General features: G+C 44.1%; 1 protein-coding gene across 1 annotated transcript in view; it reads right to left on the bottom strand.

The window, feature by feature from the left end:
• Positions 1 to 22,881, bottom strand: part of pprc1 (PPARG related coactivator 1) — a 35,066-nt gene extending 12,185 nt beyond the window's left edge. Inside the window, 11 exon segments of the mRNA XM_064934590.1 lie at positions 477 to 671; positions 4,536 to 5,253; positions 5,566 to 5,633; positions 5,897 to 5,957; positions 10,979 to 11,032; positions 11,181 to 12,105; positions 12,108 to 13,253; positions 13,497 to 13,577; positions 18,021 to 18,173; positions 18,366 to 18,506; positions 22,645 to 22,881. Coding sequence (XP_064790662.1) covers positions 477 to 671; positions 4,536 to 5,253; positions 5,566 to 5,633; positions 5,897 to 5,957; positions 10,979 to 11,032; positions 11,181 to 12,105; positions 12,108 to 13,253; positions 13,497 to 13,577; positions 18,021 to 18,173; positions 18,366 to 18,506; positions 22,645 to 22,725 — 3,623 coding nt within the window. The 5' untranslated portion in view covers positions 22,726 to 22,881.
• Positions 22,882 to 23,252: the final 371 nt, after the last annotated feature.

Below are 23,252 nucleotides of genomic sequence, written 5' to 3'. Positions count from 1 at the left end.
CCAACCTGACAGACCTTGAGGATCTGCAGAGAAGAATGGGAGAAACTCCCCAAATACAGGTGTGCCAAGCTTGTGGCTTCATACCCAAGAAGACTCAAGGCTGTAATCGCTGCCAAAGGTGCTTCAACAAAACAATGAGTAAAAGGTCTTAATACTTACATACATTTTATATTTAATTTTTTATAATTTTGCAAACATTTCTAAAAAAACAGTTTTTGCTTTGTCATTATGGGGTATGGGAAAAAAACTATTTCATCAATTTTAGAATAAGGCTGTAACGCAACAAAATGTGGAAAAAGTCAAGTGTTCTGAATACTTTACGAATGCACTGTAAATTATGTTATCCTATCCCAAGTAGTCAGGAAAACATACACTGATCTGACTGCACTGCATGCATTTTTTGTTAATTTGAACTGACCAATACCATAGAAAAAAATGAAACTCATGGTTGTTTATGAGGAAAGTGCTTAATTTACCTGCGTTGTCTGCTGCATCTACTCCACGCCCGTCTGTGGGGAGAGCGGGAACGGGACCTACTCCATGATCTTGATCGGGAAGATGAGTAGGAATATCGCCGCCGCCTTGGAAAGCAGTCCAGGGAAGGAGAGGAGGAACGAGAAGAGGAGCAAGATGAGGCACTGAAGCTGCTATCAGAGTGACGGGGCCTGTACCTGGAGGAGAGATGAATGGGAAGGAGAATGGGAATCTGTCAGTAATGTCAGATTAGGATGGACTGGATATCGCCATTTCCGGTTCCGGGTTGGAGCGAGCGGTCGCATCTACACTTCGGTCCGCAGGTAGTATAACCCCGCAGGTAGTATAACCTTTCATTACATTTTCATTACATTACATTCATTACATTTACATTTCATTACATTCATTACATTTCATTATAGTACAACGGTTTGATTTGTCTAATCTTAGCAATTTCTTCTTAGCTAGCTACATAGCCGTCTTTGTATCAAAGATAATTGCGTAATTATCGTATTTCGTCGTCCTAACGTAGTCTACACTGCTATCTGCCCAGCAGCTAGCTAAGCAACTAGCTAACGTCTAAGACAATTGTGTAGTCTAGAGCGATTTTCTAGGTTAGCTAGCCAGCTATTGTCGTTCTTTTAACGTAACGTAACGCAATCAACACTGCTAGCTAGCTAGCTAGCCCAAATAGCAGCACTGTAGAAACTATTACACTCGACGGAACGACTTGATTAGTGTAGTGTCAACATCGCAGCCACTGCCAGCTAGCCTACTCCAGCAGTACTGTATCATTTCAATCATTTTAGTCAATAAGATTCTTGCTACGTAAGCTTAACTTTCTGAACATTCGAGACGTGTAGTCCACTTGTCATTCCAATCTCCTTTGCATTAGCGTAGCCTCTTCTGTAACCTGTCAACTATGTGTCTATCTATCCCTGTTCTCTCCTCTCTGCACAGACCATACAAACGCTCCACACCGCGTGGCCGCGGCCACCCTAATCTGGTGGTCCCAGCGCGCACGACCCACGTGGAGTTCCAGGTCTCCGGTAGCCTCTGGAACTGCCGATCTGCGGCCAACAAGGCAGAGTTCATCTCAGCCTATGCCTCCCTCCAGTCCCTCAACTTCTTGGCACTGACGGAAACATGGATCACCACAGATAACACTGCTACTCCTACTGCTCTCTCTTCGTCCGCCCACGTGTTCTCGCACACCCCGAGAGCTTCTGGTCAGCGGGGTGGTGGCACCGGGATCCTCATCTCTCCCAAGTGGTCATTCTCTCTTTCTCCCCTTACCCATCTGTCTATCGCCTCCTTTGAATTCCATGCTGTCAGTTACCAGCCCTTTCAAGCTTAACATCCTTATCATTTATCGCCCTCCAGGTTCCCTCGGAGAGTTCATCAATGAGCTTGATGCCTTGATAAGCTCCTTTCCTGAGGACGGCTCACCTCTCACAGTCCTGGGCGACTTTAACCTCCCCACGTCTACCTTTGACTCATTCCTCTCTGCCTCCTTCTTTCCACTCCTCTCCTCTTTTGACCTCACCCTCTCACCTTCCCCCCCTACTCACAAGGCAGGCAATACGCTCGACCTCATCTTTACTAGATGCTGTTCTTCCACTAACCTCATTGCAACTCATTGCAAAATTATATTTTCCAGATTTGACCATATTAATGACCAAAGGCTTGTATTTCTGTGTGTTTATTATAATTAAGTTTTTGATTTGATATTTGATAGAGCAGTCTGAGCGGTGGTAGGCAGCTGCAGGCTCGTAAGCATTCATTCATTCGAGCAGCGCTTAGCAAACCTTGAAGCACAGCGCTGTTTATAACTTCGAGTCTATCAACTCCTGAGATTAGACTGGCAATACTAAAGTTCCTATAAGAACATCCAATAGTCAAAGGTATATAAAATACACTGCTCAAAATAATTATAAAGAGAACACTAAAATAACATCCTAGATCTGAATGAATGAAATATTCTTATTAAATACCTTTTTCTTTACATAGTTGAATGTGCTGACAACAAAAATCACACAAATTAGTGGAAATCAAATGTATCAACCCATGGAGGTCTGGATTTGGAGTCACACTCAAAATTAAAGTGGAAAACCACACTACAGGCTGATCCAACTTTGATGTAATGTCCTTTAAAACAAGTCAAAATGAGGCTCAGTTGTGTGTGTGGCCTCCACGTGCCTGTATGACCTCCCTACAACACCTGGGCATGATCCTGATGAGGTGGCGGATGGTCTCCTGAGGGATGTCCTCCCAGACCTGGACTAAAGCATCTGCCAACTCATGGACAGTCTGTGGGGCAACGTGGTGTTGGTGGATGGAGCGAGACACGATGTTCCAGATGTGCTCAATTGGATTCAGGTCTGGGGAACGGGCGGGCGGGCCAGTCCATAGCATCAATGCCTTCCTCTTGCAGAAACTGCTGACACACTCCAGCCACATGAGGTCTAGCGTTATCTTGCATTAGGAGGAACCCAGGGCCAACCGCACCAGCATATGGTCTCACAAGGGGTCTGAGGATCTCATCTCAGTACCTAATGGCAGTCAGGCTACCTCTGGCGAGCACATGGAGGGCTGTGCGGCCCTCCAAAGAAATGCCACCCCACACCATGACTGACCCACCGCCAAACCGGTCATGCTGGAGGATGTTGCAGGCAGCAGAAAGTTCTCCACGGTGTCTCCAGACTGTCACATCTGTCACGTGCTCAGTGTGAACCTGCTTTCATCTGTGAAGAGCACAGGGCGCCAGTGACGAATTTTCCAATCTTGGTGATCTCTGACAAATGCCAAACGTCCTGCACGGTGTTGGGCTGTAAGCAAAACCCCCACCTGTGGACGTCGGGCCCTCATACCACCCTCATGGAGTCTGTTTCTGACCGTTTGAGCAGACACATGCACATTTGTAGCCTGCTGGAGGTCATTTTGCAGGGCTCTGGCAGTGCTCCTCCTGCTCCTCCTTGCACAAAGGCGGAGGTAGCGGTCCTGCTGCTGGGTTGTTGCCCTCCTACGGCCTCCTCCACGTCTCCTGATGTACTGGCCTGTCTCCTGGTAGTGCCTCCATGCTCTGGATACTACGCTGACAGACACAGCAAACCTTCTTGCCACAGCTCGCATTGATGTCCCATCCTGGATGAGCTGCACTACCTGAGCCACTTGTGTGGGTTGTAGACTCCGTCTCATGCTACCACTAGAGTGAAAGCACCGCCAGCAATCAAAGTTACCAAAACATCAGCCAGAAAGCATAGGAACTGAGAAGTGGTCTGTGGGTCACCACCTGCAGAACCACTCCTTTACTGGGGGTGTCTTGCTAATTGCCTATAATTTCCACCTGTTGTCTATTCCATTTGCACAACAGCATGTGAAATTTATGGTCAATCAGTGTTGCTTCCTAAGTGGACAGTTTGATTTCACAGAAGTGTGATTGACTTGGAGTTACATTGTGTTGTTTAAGTGTTCCTTTATTTTTTTTGAGCAGTGTAAAAATGATATAGAGAAATATTCGACGCGTCATAATTCCTATAGTAACTACAACCAAAAACTTCTTAACTGGGAATATTGAACCACCAGCATTCATATGTTCTCATGTTCTGGCACATATTGCACTTCCTTCTCCAACACTGTTTTTGCATTATTTAAACCAAATTTAATATGTTTCATTATTTATTTGAGACTAAATAGATGTTATTTATGTATTATATTAAGTTAAAATAAAAAGGGTTCATTGTTCATTCAGTATTGTTGTAATTGTCATTATTACAGATAGATATATTTTTGAAAAACGCCCGATTAAATCGGTATCGGCTTTCTTGGTCCACCAATAATCGGTATCGGCGTTAAAAATTCATGATCGGTCGACCTCTAATCTGTGCCCATGAACCAGCCTTTTTCCTCACTGAATAGAGATGACTGGGATGAATAAATGACATTCCCTTTTCCCCTGCCAGATATAAGACTCTGTGCCATTAGAGGACACCGCCTTGCCCAGTGACAGGGGGGACAGATAGCTATAAAGACAGAAATAAAAGAGGGGATGAGCATCTCACCTCTTCCTGGGTAGAGAGCGAGATCTAGACTGAGAAGAGGAGTCCGACTCAGAGTCAGTAAAGCCAGGGCTGGAGGAACGGTGGATTCTCCTTTTCCTCCTCCTTCCTCGCTTTCCTTCCCTGGGGCTTGGGCTAGGCCTGGGGGAGAAGGTATTATTGTAGCCCCGGTAAGACCTCCCTGCCTTGGGACTCCTCTCCAGGGGACCAGCCTGGTCCATCAGCCTGGTGGGAGAGGCATCAGGGGTCTCCAGCACAGAGCTAGTCCTGTCAGTCTTTACATCCAGAGGCTGGGGACCTAGGGGGGCCTGATGGTTCTTCGTACCCAGGGCAGTTGTGAGGGTTTGGAGGGAGGGGGCAGGGATCCTCTGGGGTACCCAGGTAGTGTTGCTGCCAAGTGGCTCGATGGTGATGGCTGCTTGCTGTTTGACATTCCAGCGCCTGCCTGATTCTCTTGCAATAGCCATGGGTTCCTTCTGAAGGAGGGAGTAGTCGTGGTCTGAGAAGGCCAGGGTGAGAGACACTGGATTGGGGGTGGGAGTTATAGGGGGGCTGGGGGGCTTGCTCTGAAGCTTGTTGGAGGGCAGGGGCCGTGCGTCAATCTGCATTGCCTTTGAGGGCGATGATTTGGGGGCCTCAGTGGCTCGACTCTTACCAAGGAGGGCAACTGGGACGAGGGGCATCCACATCTGGTGAGGAGGGGTAGCTGGAGGAGTCAGACCTGGTAAGAGATGGGAACAGAGTTGTCAGCTACTGTTCCACCTGAAGCAGAATACCTCTGGCAGCCATTTGAAGATTTCATAAGACAAATGGATATACAGCATTTTACCAAGACAAACAGGTAACTTTTCATTTACTCCATTGAGTGACAGTGCGATTTAGGTTAGTGGTGTAAACTTCTTCCTTGTTTTTTAGTATGTTAGCAGTGTATTATTAGCAATGTACAGGGTTATTGGTTTGTGATTAGCATTTGCACTATAAAATTACCATTAGCAGCTAACAGGGTGACCAGTGTGTGTACAATAGTTCGTACCTGCAGTGCCTGTCAGGTCGTGCGCTCGGACTCTCTCCACAGGGGTCCTATCACATGGCGGCGCCATACTGTGATAGAAACAAACCTTCAACACAGTGCTTTATTGAACATGTACAGTCTAAGAGGAGCCTATGGCTTAGTCCAGAAACCACACAGACGAAGACAGTAGAACATTTTCGAACTGCTGAACAGAAACAAATAGAAAATAGTTGAGCACTTTGTGGGGTCAAAAGTCAAGGTCTTCGGTTTGCGGTAGGTCTTGGCGAAGGCCCTCCATACACACACACACACATACCGATCCAGAGCAGCATGGGGCTGTAGGGTAACTCACCTAGAGTTTCCTACAGCGGCTGCTCTACCAGAGACCTCCGGAACACACTGCTCCTCTTTTGCTGGAGAGAGGGGGGGGGGGGGGGGAAGAGAAAGCATGAGTAAAAGCAAGGGATGGAGGAAGGGGGTAGGGGAGCACAGTAACCATTCTCCACCAACAAAACATTCATAAGGACTTGTTTCCATTATATAATTTAGATTTCGGGACATCTACATGGAGGTTTCAGCCATTTTGCTAGGCCTGGACTAGTCAGTTGTGGAGTCATTACACACGCGCCAATGTAGGGGCCGACAAACACACCTGGCTCCTTGTTCTAGCTGGGGCCGGTACTTCCATCCAGCGAAAGGCAGCGGTGTGTGAGTTAAATGGAATTGTGGACAGGGCAGAATTCCAGCAGCTCAGCCGACATGACCATATACCAGCTGCCCTGACTAAGCAACAGGACTTTTTTGCTAGCAAAGACTGGAATATGTTCCTGGATTCATCCAACTGCATTGAGGTGTTTAGCAGATCTGTCACCGGCTTCATTAATAAGTGCGTCGACCACAGAGTGAATGTACGTACCAGAAGCAATGGATTACAGGCAACATTTGGACTATGCTAAAGGCTAGAGCTGCCGCTTTCAAGGAGCAGGACACTAATCCAGACGCTTATAAGAAATCCCGCCATGACAAGCCATCAAGCAGGCAAAGCCTTAATACGGGACAAACATACATGAAAGCACTAGCTGTTCCAGACACCTGTGTGAACATGCTCACCATAGCCTATGTGAACAAGGCAAGCTGGTTAACATTCACAGGGCCAGATAGATTACCATGAGCTGACCAGTTTGCAATTGTCTTCACTGACATTTTTAAACGCTCCCTGTTTCAAGCAGACCACCATAGTCCATGTGCCAAAGAACAACAAGGTAACCTGTCTAAATGACTACCTGTAGCCATAAAATGCTGCAAAAGTCTGGTCATGACTCACAACACCATCATCCCAGACACCCTGTATCCACTCCAATTCGTATACTGCCCCAACAAATCCACAGATGACGCAATCTTAATTGCACTACCACCTGGACAAGAGGAACACCTAAGTGAGAAACTGTTCATTGACTACAGCTCAGCGTTAAACACCAGTGTCCTTCAAGCTCATCACTAAGCTAAGGACCCTGGGACACCTCCCTCTGTAACTGGATACTGGACTTCCTGACGGGCCACCATCAGGTGGTGAGGGTAGGCAACAACAGATCTGCCACGCTGACCCTCAACACAGGGACCTTTCAGGGGTGCATGCTTAGTCCTCTCCTGTACTTCCAGTTCACCAATGACTGCATTGCAGCGCAATGTCTTTGCTGAAGACACGACGGTGGAAGGCCTGATCACCGACAACGATGAGACAGCCAATAGGGAGTTGGTCAGAGACCTGGCAGTGTGGTCTCAAGACAACAACCTCCCCCTTAACGCCAGAAAGATAAAAATGAGCTGATCGTGGACTCCTTTCAAGAATTGAGGGGCCGAGGACGCCACCATTCACATTACAGGTCTGTAGTGGAGCAGGTCGAGAGCTTCAAGTACCTCAGTGTCGACATCACGAAGGATCAATCGTGGCAATGACAACGCCTCATCCACTCAAGAGGCTAAAAAGACTTGGCATGGGCCCTCAGATCCTCAAAAAGTCCTACAGCTGCACAATTGAGAGCATCTTGACTGACTGCATCACCACTTGGGATCTGATCTCAAGGCACTACAGAGGGTAGTGCGTACAGCACAGTACATCACTGGGGATAAGCTGCCTGCCACCCAGGACCTCTACACCAGGCAGTATCAGAGGAAGGCCCTAAAAATGGTCAAAGACCCCAGCCATAGACTGTTCTCTCTACTACCGCATGGCAAGCGGTACCAGAGTGTCAAGTCTTAGACAAAAAGGCTTCAACAGCTTTTACCCCCAAGCCATATGACTCCTGAACCGGTAATCAAACGGTTACCCGGACTATTTGCAGCGTGCCCCCCCAACCCCTCTTTTTAAGCTGCTGCTACTCTCTGTTAATCATATTTGCATAGCCACTTTAACTATACATTCATGTACATACTACCTCAATTGGGCCGACCAACCAGTGCTCCTGCACATTGGCTAACCAGGCTATCTGCATTGCGTCCTGCCACCCACCACCCCTCTTTTATGCTACTGCTACTCTCTGTTTATCATATGTAGCCTCACTACTGTATATAGCCTGTCTTTTTACTGTTGTTAAATTTCTTTACCTACCTGTTATTCACCTAACACCTTTTTTGCACTATTGGTTAGAGCCTGTAAGTAAGCATTTCACCTGTGGATTCAGCACACGTGACAAATAAACTTTGGTTTGAAATATTAATTGAGTGCATGTAAACTTCTGACCCACTGGGAATGTGATGAAAGAAATAAAATCTGATATAAATAATCCTCTACTATTATTCTGACATTCCACATTCTTAAAATAAAGTGGTGATCCTAACTGACCTAAGACAGGGAATCGTTACTAGGATTAATCATCAGGAATTGTGAAAAACTGAGTAAATGTATTTGGCGAAAGTATGCAAACTTCCGACTTCAACTGTATCTACCAAAATTACCTTGTAGCCCTGAACATCGACTCGGTACTGGTACTCTGTATATAGCCACGTTATTTTTACTCATTGTGTGTGTATTTATTATTATTACGTTATAATTTCCCTATTATTTCTTTATTTTCAATCTCTGCATTGTTGGGAAGGGCCCGTAAAGAAGCATTTCACTGTTAGTCTACACCCTGTTGTTGACGAATACAATTTGATTTCACTACGCAGCACCTTCACACATTAAAGTAGTAATGGTAGAAAATGTTAACCCAATTTCCTCCTTGGCGATAATTACATGGGAACAGGTTACTAAAAAGCATAGTGTTCTCAAAATCCATCTCCTGAAACAGCCATATCCCATGTTTCCAACTGACACCTCAATGTTTGGACCTGAAAACCAATGCTTTCTAAAATGCCAGAGGTGGCACGTAGCTAGATTAGATAATGTCACCACCATGTTCATGTGTAGAATATACACTAGCATAAAACAGCATATGAAGTAACCAACAATGAACTCAATTGCCTTAGTGTGTTGGAATGGAAAAACTAGGCTAAAACACAGAAAGGCCTCCAGGAAGGACACTGATAACCTACTGAGAATGCTCCTTACATGTGAACAGTTCTCATGTATAAACATCCCATTATCAAGACTTAACCAGCATCCTCACTAACCAAGGGAAATGTGGTTCTCAAAACCAAAGTATGAACAACCCTCTAGATAACCCATGAATAATAAAGACAACGTCTAGCGCTGCTTCTCAAGCTCCTAACCTGCACCAAAACACCTAAGACAATGAGCACGTTCCAGATCGACCTGCAAAGCCAAATGCTTGGGTTAAATTCTTAAGGACCATAAGAGTCTTGGCACTAAATTCCTCCAACCATCTCATCAGTCAATTAAGGCCAGAGGTAGCCCTGCTCTGCAACCCTTCACCCTGCTTTTCCATCACACAATCCAGTGAAAGTGATCCTGGAGACTAGAGGTCGACCGGTTAATCAGAATGGTTGATTAATTAGGGCTGATTTCACGTTTTCATAACAATCGGAAATTGGTATTTTTGGGCGCAGATTTGCTGATAAAAAAATGTATACCTTTATTTAACAAGGCAAGTCAGTTAAGAACACGTTCTTATTTTCAATGACAGCCTAGGAACGGTGAGTTAACAGCCTCGTTCAGGGGCAGAAAGACAGATTTTCACCTTGTCAGCTCGGGGGATCCAATCTTGCAACCTTACAGTTTACTAGTCCAATGCAATAAACTGCCTCTCTCTCGTTGCACTCCACACTGACTGTTACGCGAATGCAGTAAGCCAAGGTAAGTTGCTAGCTAGCATTAAGCTTATCTTATAAAAAACAATCAATCATAATCACTAGTTAACTACACATGGTTGATGATATTACTAGATATTATCTAGCATGTCCTGCGTTGCATATAATGTGACTGAGCATACAGGCATACAAGTATCTAAGTATCTGACTGAGCAGTGGTAGGCAGAAGCAGGCACTCATTCAAAAAGCACTTTAGTGCGTTTTGCCAGCAGCTCTTCGTTGTGCGTCAAGCTGTTTATGACTTCAAGCCTATCAACTCCCGAGATGGGGCTGGTGTAACCGAAGTGAAATGGCTAGCGAGTTAGCGCGCGCTAATAGCGTTTCAAACTTCACTCGCTCTGAGCCATGGGGTGGTTGTTTCCCTTGCTCTGCATGGGTAACGCTGCTTCGATGGTGGCTGTTGTCGTTATGTTGCTGGTTCAAGCCCAGGGAGGAGCGAGGAGAGGGACGGAAGCTATACTGTTACACTGGCAATGATAAAGTGCCTATAAGAACATCCCAATAGTCAAATGTTAATGAAATACAAACGGTATAGAGGGAAATAGTCCTATAATTCCTATAATAACTACAACCTAAAACTTCTTACCTGGGAATATTGAAGACTCATGTTAAAAGGAACCACCAGCTTTCATATGTTCTCATGTTCTGAGCAAGGAAGTGAAACGTTTGCTTTCTTACAGAGCACATATTGCACTTTTACTTTCTTCTCCAAAACTTTGTTTTTGCATTATTTAAACCACATTGAACGTGTTTCATTATCTATTTGAGGCTAAATTGATTTTATTGATGTATTATATTAAGTTAAAATAAGTATTCATTCAGTATTGTTGTAATTGTCATTATTCTATAAAAAAACAAATTTAATCGGCACAGATGTTAGACAACGCTAAGACCATTAAGCCACTAGTATGCCATTGAAGGGTTACATGGATTTTACTTCAGCGGGAAACAGTCAGCCATTTTAAGAAGAATTCCTGGCTGTTTTCTAACAGAAATGCTATTTTTCGGTACTTTGTCATATATGAAATATCGGCAATGACAAAGAAACATAATATAAAATAAATGGCAACCACTGAAGAAATTTGGCAGTCATTTTTTTTTTTTTACGGTTTCCCCTACAGCCAGAGAGAACTCGTGTCAATAGCTCTGAGTCCATATCACTCACCTTGTGTCTCTTCAAACTGCTCCAGCAGGCTGGTGAGGTCTGCAGCTTCAATACCTGTGAGAGAGAACAACCACTCACTACTATACCAATAAACCACAACAACTTCAGCCAGGAGAAAACACTTTACATGCTGGTAATTGCTCTACGGATGTGGCATCCAAGCAACCAGAGGCTCAGTAGTAAATTCAGTATATCCTCTCACCGATTTCAATGGTGAAAGCCTCCATCAGCTCCTGAGTAGGACTCTTGGCTTTGGGGGCCTCCTGGGCTGGAGAACACCTCACTGGAGGTTTGAAGGCCTGGGCGTTGGAGGGCTTGGCTGGGGTAGACACAGGAGTGATGGTAGGTAGCTCAGGCACCCTAGGCTGGGGCAGAGCAACTACTCCCTTCTGGAGATTAGTAGCCACCTTCAGAGGAGCAGCAGGGGTAGGTTTCTGTACACAAACAGCAGCAGCATTGGGGTTTAAAGTTCTCTTGGGTACAGTAGTAGTGTCGGGGATAGGTGTTTGGGGTATAGGAGCAATTAAGGTGGACCTGTGGGCATCTGTAGTGGTTTTAGAATAGGCTCCTTTAATAAGGGCCACGGGCTTCAAGTAGTGTAACTGAGACTGGAGCAGGGGGTTTGAGAGTGCAAGCTGGGGGGCCTGGGGTATACAATACTTCAAAGAAAGGGTCTGGGGTGGTATCACCTTCACAGTACTGGATGCAGGCATAGCAGAGATTAGGGGCTGGAGTTGGCTAGCTTTAGATGACTGTGGAGTAGGAACAGCCGCTTGCTGGGGAGGGGTGGTAAGGGCCGCGTTTACACTAGCAACTTTGCTAGAGGAATATGATTTGGGGGACTGCATGTAAGTAGGATGCACCAGCAGGGCTTCAGGTGTAGGAGGTGCTCCTGGCCCCATGGGCTGCCAGGCAGCTTTCACTTCCTCCATATCATTCTTCCCCAGGGAGGGGTGGGGGCCTCTGGAGGGGGTGGGAAGGCAGGGGATGGGGGGCAGCTCTGTAGGGGCCTCAAGGAGGATGGGCCACTTGACGCTCTGGTCCACCAGTCTCTCTAGGGGGGCAAGTTTCTTCTGCTGGCGCAGCAGCCGGTACTGCTGGAGGGACAGGGGCTTGGGTTTGGGTTCATTAGCCTGAGGGGCCTCAATGGGCTGTGGGATCGCCTGGGGGCCACTAGAGGGGCAACGTTGAGCTGTATCATTGGCTGAGGGGCCACTGATACAGGGTTGGCACTGTGAGCTTTAATTGTCATTGCTTTGGAGTCTTCCATCATCTGGTGGGCAGTTGGGTTAGCTGTAGAAGCTGGGGGGCCTTGAGGCTTCCTGCAGGCTGTGGTTGGTTGGGAGACCTTCTCGGGGGTCATAGTCATTGGCAACAGGTCAGAGGCGGGGATGACCTTAATGCTGGGTTGTGTGGGCAGTACTAGGGTGGTGACTTCCACATGGCGTTGTGTTTCGGCGGCATGTGTCGCACTCGTTTTGTGTTTTGGGGCCTCGGGGGTGGCCGTAGAAATGGCGGAAGTTAATGACGTGTTCTTGTCCTTTTTCTTTGGTTTGGTTGTCTCCTTGACAGGCTCGAGGGGCGAGGATTCCTGGGCTACTCTCCTCAGGACTCTCCCCTCTGCCTGGTCAGGTTCATGTGTGACTTTTGGAGGTGAATTCTCCATTTTGTTTTTCCGTTTCCTTTTCCTACGAGACAGACATCTCTCTGCAGTCTCCTCCTTTGGTCTCCTGTTGATGACCTTCTCACCCCTTGCCTCTGACCTCAGGGTCACCGCGGGGTCAGAAGGGCCGGCCACCTCTGCTGGGTCATCCTCAACTACGACATTATCATTCGCAGACTCTGGCGTCTCCAAAAGGGTGGCCTCCAAAACTTCATCTGGAACCCTTTGCTCCGCTTCGGACGAGTCTTCTACTCCAGGCAGGAAGAAAGAGGGATGACAGAGGGAGAGGCCCATATCTGGGAGGGCAAATATAGATTCTCGATGTGCTCCCTGGTCCACCACCTCCAGCAGTATCCTTTTCTCTGCCAGCATCTGTTCTTCCCCTTCTCCATTCTCCATGCACACGGCCATGCAGCAAGGGTGCATATGTCTGACCAGCTCTCCGAGACTCACTGACATGCTTTCTCCATCCTCGCCTTCTTCCTCCATGTGCTGCTCCAGAGCCAGTGGGAGAGGCAGGTTCAGGCCATCCCAGTTCAGGAACTCTTGCTCTCCATCCTCTTCCTCCTCTCCATCACTCCTCTGGACGGACTTCTGTGTCCTGGGGAGACTCTAGATAGAGGGGAAACATCAGGTCAACGTCTGGGGCTTTCTCCGTTCAGCTTGGAGGTTTAAAATGCCTGGACCACCTGTATATGCAGACTTTCTCACCAGCTACACTATTTGTTATGTCTAGCAATAATTATGATTTGCATGAACTTCGTATGCATGTGTCAATATGAAAATACCAAAATAACTAAAGTGATACAGTCTAATGCATTTACAACTGGGATGTAATGAAAGCAGATGAACTACCTTTCCTGTGGAGAACTGGCGTGTGTTGCAGTCTCTCTCTCTCTCTGGAGGCGAGCAGGACAAGCACAGCATTCTCCTCAGCTGCAATATGAGAATAAACAAACATTACAATCACATATAGGACAACCTCAACAGTGAATCAACACAACACAGTTTAAGCATAAAACGTTGTCATTAATTCCAGTTGCCTATTCGTTTAGACAGCCTTGCTTCTTAAAGCTGGGTCCATCTTATCCTCCACTAGATTATACTCACTGTCCATTCAACCTTCTGCAACCAAGTGACTAAGACATATGCACTACTACATGGCATATCCAAATTATAAATCCTAAATAAATGCTAGTCGTCAGTGAGCTAATTATCTTGTTTTGAAAGAGAGAACTGCAGCAAAGATGTCAGGAGAAAAAAAATGCAAAGAAATAAATAAAAAAACAGCAGTGGCAGCTGTACAGATAACTCATCCAATGGGCTTTGACTTCTCAAACATGGCAGAAAGTCAACACAATATGATGCCCAGTCACCTTATTAATTCAGCCACTTAGGTAACTAGCAAGTTAAACTCATTTTTCCACACAGGAAAATAAGATAAAAGCATAAGAAATACACTATGTATGCACAAAAGTATGTGGACACGCCATCAAATTAGTGGATTCGGCTATTTCAGCCACACCCGTTGCCGACAGGTGCAAAAAGCCATGCAATCTCCATAGACAAGCATTGGCAGTAGAACGGCCGTACTTTAGAGCTCAGTAACGTTGAACCCTGTACCATGCCACCTTCCCAACAAGTAATTTTGTCAAATTTCTGCCCTGGTCAACTGTAAATCTTATTGTGAAGTGGAACAACAACGGTTCCGCAGCGAATTGGTAGGCCACACGAGCTCACAGAACGGGACTGCCTAGTGCTGAAGCGTGTAAAACACGTGTACTGTCTCAGCTGTTACAGGGGAAGATTGGAAAGCTTCATAATGTGACAGGTTAAATGAAGATCACAGTCTGCTTTATCTTCTAACATATTGCACAAGTTGACTGCAGGTATTTACTTAACGTTTTGAAGCCAGGGGGCACTATTTTTATGTTTGGAAAAATAACGTTCCCAAAGTAAACGTAAATGCAAAGTAAATTTCTCAGGAACCGGATGCTAGAATATGCAAATAATTGACAGATTAGGATAGAAAACACTAAAGTTTCCGAAACTGTCAAAATATTGTCTGTGAGTATAAGAGAACTGATATTAGAGGCGAAATCCAGAGGAAAATCAAAACAGGAAGTGGCTTCTATTTTGAAAACTCCATGTTCCATAGCCTCCCATTGCTCCATTTAAAGGGATATCAACAAGAATCCTATTTCCTATCGCTTCCTCAAGGTGTCAGTCTTCAGACATAGTTTCAGGCTTTTATTTTGAAAAATGAGCCAGAACGATAACATCGCGTCAAGTGGTCACATGAGTTTTACTCGCGCAACATAGTTTAGATAGGTATTGCTTTTCCCTCTCCTACTGTGAAAGACATTTGCGGTTGATATATTATCGATTGTATATTTTAAAAACAACCTGAGGATTAATTATAAAAAATGTTTGACATGTTTGTGGACATTATGGAAACTATTTGGAATTTGTCTGTGTTGTCGTTGCCACTCTTTCCTGTGGATTTCTGAACACAATGCGCCAAACAAACAGAGGTACTTTGTATATAAAAAAAATCATCTTAATGGAACACAAGGAACATTTGTTGTTTAACTGGGAGTCTCGTGAGTGAAAACATCCGAAGATCAAAGGTAAACTATTAATTTGATTGCTTTTCTGATTTGTGACCAAGCTACCTGATGCTAAGTGTACTTAATGTTTTGTCATGCGATCAATAAACTTACAAATGCTTGGATTGCTTTTGCTGTAAAGCATAATTTCAAAATCTGAGACGACAGGTGGATTAACAAAAGGCTAAACTGTGTTTTGCAAAATTGCACTTGTGATTTCATGAACATTTTTAGTAATATTATTTGACTGAGGCGCTATGCTATTCAGCGGTTGCTGATGACAATTATCCTGCTTAAGGGATGGGTAGCGTCAAGAAGTTAAAACCTTTTTGGGATAGGGGGCAGCATTTTCACTTTTGGATGAATAGCGTGCCCAGAGGTAACTGCCTTCTACTCTGTCCCAGATGAGAATATATGCATATTAGTAGTAGTAGTAGTAGTATTGAATAGAAAACACTGAAGTTTCTAAAAAAAACTGTTAGAATGATGTCTGTGAGAATAACAGAACTCATATGGCAGGTGAAAACCTGAGAAAAATCCAACCAGGAAGTGGGACATCGGAGGTTTGTAGTTTTTCAAAGCTTGGCCTACCGAATACACAGTGGGAAATGGATAAAGTTGCACTTCCTACGGCTTCCACTAGATGTCAACCGTCTTTAGAAACGTGAATGAGGATTCTACTATAAAGGAGGGGCTCATGAGGCCTGTTTGAGTCAGTGGTCTGGCAGAGTGTCTCAGGCTCGTGACGAGAGCCCCCGACAGAGTTAACGCTCGTTCCAGTGCTTTTCTTCATAGGAATTCTCCGGTTGGGACATTGATGTTTTATGTTAAAAACATCCTAAAGATAGAAACAAGTCAAACGATGTATTGAATCAACGACCTGTAACGGAACTTTGAGTTTTTGTCAGGACGAAGTGCTCACGCATAATGAAGATGGATTACTGGGCTGAACACGCTAACAACAAGTGGCTATTTGGACATAAATGATGGAACTTTATGGAACAAAATCAGTCATTTATTGTCAAACTGGGATTCCTGGGAGTGTCTTCTGATGAAGACCAAAGGTAAGTGAATATTTAGTATTATTTCTACCTTCTGTTGACTCCAAAATCGCAGATATTTCTCTGGCTGGATTGGGCTCTGAGCGCCGTTCTCAGATCATGCTTTTTCCATAAAGTTTTAAAAATCTGACACAGCGGTTGAATTAACCTCTCTGGGCAACCCGACGCGCTAGCGTCCCACCTTGCCAACAATAAATGCAAATGCACTACGCCAAATGCTAATAGCACTCGTTAAAACTCAAACGTTCATTTAAAACACACATGCAGGGTACTCAGTTGAAGCTACACTCGTTGTGAATCTAGCCAACAAGTCAGATTTTTAAAATGCTTTTCGGCGAAAGCATGAGAAGCTATTATCTGATAGCATGCAACACCCCGAAATACCTGAAGGGGACGTAAAACAAAAGAATTAGCGTAGCCGGCGCTACACAAAACGCAGAAATAAAATTTAAAACATTCATTACCTTTGACGAGCTTCTTTGTTGGCACTCCTATATGTCCCATATACATCACAATTTGGTCTTTTTTTCGATTAAAATCGGTCCTTGTATACCCAAAATGTCCATTTATGAAGACTGTGTGATCCAGGAAAAACACTGTTTCTAAACGCAACGTTATTTTTTTAAATTAAAAAAGTTGCTTATAAACTTTGACAAAACACTTCAAACTACTTCTGTAATCCAACTTTAGGTATTAGTAAACGTTAGGATAAGTCCATCTTTAATTCTGTGAATAACACTAGTATCTTTTATCAATGTTTATTATGAGTATTTCTGCAAAATCACTGGATGTTTTGGAATCAAAATATTACTGCACGTAACGCGCCAATGTAAACTGAGATATTTGGATATAAATGTGCACATTATCGAACAAAACATACACGTATCGTGTAACATGGGGCGGCAGTGTAGCCTAGTGGTAAGAGCATTGGACCAGTAACCGAAAGGTTGCAAGTTCAAATCCCCGAGCTGACAAGGTACAAAATCTGTCCTTCTGCCCCTGAACAGGCAGTTAACCCACTGTTCCTAGGCCGTCATTGAAAATAAGAATTTGTTCTTAACTGACTTGCCTAGTAAAATAAAGGCAAAAAAGAAAAAAACATGATGTCATATGAGTGTCATCTGATGAAGATCAAAGGTTAGTGATACATTTTATCTATATTTCTGCTTTTTGTGACTCCTCTCTTTGTCTGGAAAAACAGCTGTGTTTTTTTGACTTGGCTATGACCGAACATACTCATGTTGTTGCTTTCGCTGTGAAGCATTTTTTTATTTTTTAAATCGGACACGATGGTTAGATTAACAAGATGTTTATCTTTCATTTTCTGTATTGGACTTGTAACTTTCACACATTAACATATTTCCCAAAAATATTTTTGGATTTCCCGTGCTGCCTTTTCAGCGGAATGTTGTCGAGGGTTTCCGCTAGCAGAACGCTTACGCTAGAGAGATTAAGTAGCTGCAAATATTAAAATATAGAAAAAGTTGAAAGAAATAGTTTCAACTGTATTGAAAAACCACAATGGGGCTATTTCCATATACCCCAGTACACTGCCCAAGCCTCGTGCAAGCTGTGCTTGCACGTTGGCCAGGACCAGCTGGGAACTCACGGGGTGTGTTCCCTGAACTGATAATAGTTCAGAGTCGGGCAGTATGTCAAACAGGGATACGGTCACAGTTCCTATGTGTATGGTGTGCATTAGGACTCACCGGAGAGTGTTCCCGACGTTTCTGGCCAGACAGTAGGTCTGAGTCTGACAGTGTGTCAAAGTGTGATATGTTCTCATTGTCCACGTTATCCAGGATCTCCGTCAAAGCTGTGAGCAGCGTAGCCTGGTTCACCTCATCAAGTCCAAATGTATTCTGTGAGAGGGGGGGGGTTACATTTCACACAATTCAGCTAAGTAGCAGACGAGTTTGTTAAAAGTTAGAACTATTGTACAATTACCAAAAAGTAAAATTACTACATAAATGTGTCTCTGGTCTGAAGTAAAGTAAAGTAGTGTACTGTATTGGAAACAGGGCGTAGTTTGGACTTTGTCCTTGGGGCATTACCTCTCCTGAGGGTGTGTCCTCAAAGATGGACAGAATGGAGGGGTCCAAGCCAAAGCAGTGGAGGGCCTCCAGGGCCTCTCCTGTATCCAGCTCCAGTCTGGCCAGGCTTTCACTGGACAGGCCCCCGTGGAGATCCACCACCTGATGGGGGGGGGATTGGGTCAGTAAGCCCGGAGACAGTCAAACGATCCAAAAATCGCCCCCAAGCACCTAAGCAAGTCGTGTCTAAGTCATATTTGAAGTATATCCAGTAGTTATTGATAGCTTCATCTTGCCATTTGACAGGCTGGGTGGTATTTATTTTTCACTGTTTTTACTTTAACCATGCTCAATTCCTCTCAAACCTACACATGGAGAGAGGGCCTATGATGAATGAATGATGATGATGAAGTCCGTTAGGGGTGTTAGCTGTTAACCTTTAAAATTGGTTAGCTGCCGAAAATACATTTTACCGGTCATTATTATCAGTCTATAGGTTTGCATAATTTTGTGGAATTTAAATTGGCCCATGTATTTTCGTTAGTTGCCACACATGCATAGCATACAGAGCCTAGTTTGCAGAAGAAAATGGCCCATCATCTGTCAGACAGCGTGAGAGCAGCTCCTCAAAAAGCTGATACTGGAGTGTAATGGTAAAATAATGATTTGATGAAACATTAAAATATGGGCCTTACTGTTACTGCCATTAGACCATAGAAACGCAGAGTGAAGGAAAAGCAGCCAACAAGTGCTCAGCATATGTGGGAACTCCTTCAAGGCAGTTGGAAAAGCATTCCAGGTGAAGCTGGTTGAGAGAATGCCAAGCGTGTGCAAAGCTGTCAAGGCAAATGGTGGCTACTTTGAAAAATCTAAAATATATTAATTTGTTTAACCCTTTTTTGGTTACTACATGATTCCACGTGTTATTTCATAGTGTTGATGTCTTTATTATTCTACAATGTAGAATCTAGTAAAAATTGAAATATATTTTTTTTTAAACTTGACTGAGTAAATGTCCAAACTTTTGACTGTTACTGTACATGTTTGTGAATCTCACCTTCATAATAGTTTGTAGGACAAACTGTTCAGACGCTAGATATTTTCATGAGAAGACAGATTTTCGGGATGTCTCATGGTCTGAAAGACCGCTGTTGCTCTGCCACCTTTCACTGCAGATGCAGAAGGCCAATATTGACAGACAGACCCAACCAATGTATATTGAAAAAAATGAACTTTTTTTTAATTAGGATTTTTTTATTATAGTAATTAAAATTCTACCACTTTTTTTAATTAGGATTTTTTTATTATTATTATAGTAATTAAACTTCTGTGGGGCAGTGGAAATTGACTTGAGGAATAACCAGCATTTCTCTCCTGTTGCATTGGTTTTCATGAACTTCTTTGTCCAGAAGCCCAAAGGCACAATCCTTGTCATAATAGCAAAATGTTTAAAGGAGATCTTCATATCGGTCACATGTATGCACCGCTGGCATTAGATGCGCTGTTTTGAAGTGTTTTCCTGCTAAAAGCATTTTGGAAAAAGCTTCTTCATCAGAGCAGTTGCATGTTCAATAATGGGCTACAGCCTTTTGACTTTACAACAATATGCAACAATAGCAAGCCTGTTTTCATTAAGCTCTTAATGAAAAATTTAAGTTACTTGCACAGTATTTTCTGTTGGTCACGTTTTTTTTGTTTTGTTTTTTACTATATGGCAAAAATGTGACTGTTTGTCGACCCCTTAGAATTTCAGCAACATAATTTACCAAAATTAGGCTGAATCGATGGGTGCAGGCCAGGACAAAAACTCCCCCCTCAACAAATATGAAAATGAGCCTTGAGGGGAGCATTCGGACGCAAATGACCAACTGCCCACAGAACGTGAAGTAAGGGTATACAAAATAATGACAGCGAAATCCAGATAGTGTGCGAGGGGGCGGCTATAAAATCTGGGATGCGGAGAACACGGCCGTTAACGGGGAATCCAGACAACCATATGCTAACTTCGTAGGGAATAAACTTAATGTATTGACAAATAATTAGCCCAAGTTTATCATAAGACATTAATAGAATGGATCAGTGTTTCGTATTTCCTGCAACCTTCTGAAGAGGTCAGAGTTTCATAACCGGTATGGCCAATATTCCTGATACAAAAAGTACTCTGATGTTAATCGTAATTATCCACGATCGGAAAATATATAATTCTCAGGTGCCCGCACACATCTTTCAATCAAGTGCGATGTGCTACGTGATCTAAATAAATGAAATAGATATCTTTACAGGCAGGCAAGCTAAGTGCGCTCGCTGTACGTTGATCCTGCTGCTCTGATTTGGATGGAGGAAATTAGAGTGGCATAATAATCATTAATTAACAGTAGGCTTAGTATTGCCCTTTGGACACCAATTAACTTGAAACTCCCGCCGATGTTAGTGTCACCAACAAACTCATGGTCCAAACACAGTATCAAGTGTAATAGTATAACTTTAAACCGTCACTTCGCCCATACCCGGGCGCGAACCAGAGACCCTCTGCACACATCAACAGTCACCCCAGGAAGCATCGTTACCCATCGCTCCACAAAAGCCACCGCCCTTGCAGAGCAAGGGGAACGACTACTTCAACGTCTCAGGGCAAGTGACGTCACAGATTGAAACGCTATTTAGCGCGCACCACCGCTAACAAGATAGCTATTTCACATCCGTTACACAAGCAACCAACATATATGTAACCCACGTGTCATTATGTGCACCATTGAACTGGACCCTGCCCAGAAGGAAATGTTGCTACCACGCACCTTTCCCCAAGAGATCTCCTTCCTAATTATCACGTTTTGCACTACAACAAACCGGGCTCCGTTATCACAGAAGCAAGGTACCTCGTGGAATCTAGACAGGCAGTATTGTAAACACACTTGTGCTCATAATACCGCAAATATATTTTTGTGGTCTGAAATGTACACAATGACTGGTATGCTGGTTTCTGAGTTGAACGAGTAAATGTATAGCTGTTTGAATCCGTCAACATGTGATGCATTGCCCACCACGTGTTTCTCATAAAAAAATATTTTATTTTACCTTTATTTAACCAGGCAAGTCAGTTAAGAACAAATTCTCATTTTCAATGGCGGCCTGGGAACAGTGGGTTAACTGCCTGTCCAGGGGCAGAACGACAGATTTGTACCTTGTCAGCTCGGGGGTTTGAACTCGCAACCTTCCGGTTAGTAGTCCAAAGCTCTAACCACTAGGCTACCCTGCATGGCAGAGGATTGTTTTTTTTTTTTACAAACTATTATAATCATATACAACTTCAGGCAAGAAGAGATGTGTTGCTGCAAATCACCCAAGGTGGTGCCAACATATTTATTTAAACAAACATTCCTGCATGTTTTCAACTCAGTGCAAGTTAGCTAGGGATTTCGTTTATTTCCACACATCAAGCTCGAGTTACCTGCAGCCAACTGTAAAATAACGTAACCGGTAGTGACAATTTTGTACATTACATATTGTAACTAGCTATTAACAATACTTCTAATAACAAGAACGCAGTCTAATTTAGCGTTTTACGACGGCATGGATTTAGAACCACGTGTAAATGACTCCGACTCGAGACTGAATTTGAAGAGGCACAGGCTAAAGAAACATCCACCAACATGAGGCATATAGATAGATATTAAAATCAGCACATTTGGTTCAATCATGTCAATGCCAAACATTGACTTTCACGATGTTTTACAGACGTCCAACTAGCTGTCAATGGCCTCATCTCGGACGAACAAACTGGACATCTCCCAACTTAAAGCGAGTAGCTTTAAGTAGCTAGCGAACGTTACTCGTCCAAGTGGTTTTACGTTTAGTATATTTGTACATTAAAGAACGGCCATTGGATAACTACACTATATAAATCATCCACTTTCGTTTGACCGAGGCAGTTAGTAAACAATGAAATCTAAAAGACTGGGTTCAACGCATTTAAAGCCAAAAAGCACTTTGTCTAACTGTTAGCTAACTACACAACCGGGCTAGCAATGCATTAGTTAGCCAGCCGGCAACTTCACATACGGTTTGGATGCTACCGAGTCACTATAGCAGTTAAAACAAACACACATATCGATCTACTTATCAAGGGATGAGATGTAATCGGTATTCTCAAACCGGCTGCTAATAATCAACCATGCCATGATTGTTCTGGACAGTGGCTGTATCCACGTGTCACTTTTCCAGCGCATCATTCCCAGCACACGAGACATTCCCATACAGCAGATACACGGATGATACCAAATATAGTACCACTGTACTTTACCTCGTCTAGTGTATTTGTAGAGAAAAATTCCATGTTGCAGGCAGCTAAAATCTCATCGCCTGCTCCCCACTGCGCAGCCATTTTAGTTTACAACACTCTCGCGCTGTGAAAATTCTTCTTCTATGAGGTTTAACGGTGGTTGGCATCCAATTTGTTGCATTACCGCCACCTACTAGACTGGAGTACAACTCCCTTGCACTTTTCTGGAAAAATACAAATGTACTTAATAAATACCCTACCGTCAAACACTACACTCACTAATTTCTACATTTTATAATATTAACACCACCTTCGGCTTGTCACCAAAAACACTCACAAACTTCTACAGATGCACAATCGAGAGCATCCTGGCGGGCTGTATCACCGCCTGGTACGGCAACTGCTCCGCCCACAACCGTAAGGCTCTCCAGAGGGTAGTGAGGTCTGCACAACGTATCACCGGGGGCAAACTACCTGCCCTCCAGGACACCTACACCACCCGATGTTACAGGAAGGCCATAAAGATCAAGGACAACAACCACCCGAGCCACTGCCTGTTCACCCCGCTATCATTCAGAAGGCGAGGTCAGTACAGGTGCATCAAAGCTGGGACCGAGAGACTGAAAAAC

The sequence above is a fragment of the Oncorhynchus masou genome, chromosome 24 (genome assembly GCF_036934945.1).
Source record: "Oncorhynchus masou masou isolate Uvic2021 chromosome 24, UVic_Omas_1.1, whole genome shotgun sequence".
NCBI lineage: Eukaryota > Metazoa > Chordata > Actinopteri > Salmoniformes > Salmonidae > Oncorhynchus > Oncorhynchus masou.
Note: the sequence above shows the minus strand (reverse complement) of the source record. Positions and strands in the feature narration are given on the sequence as shown.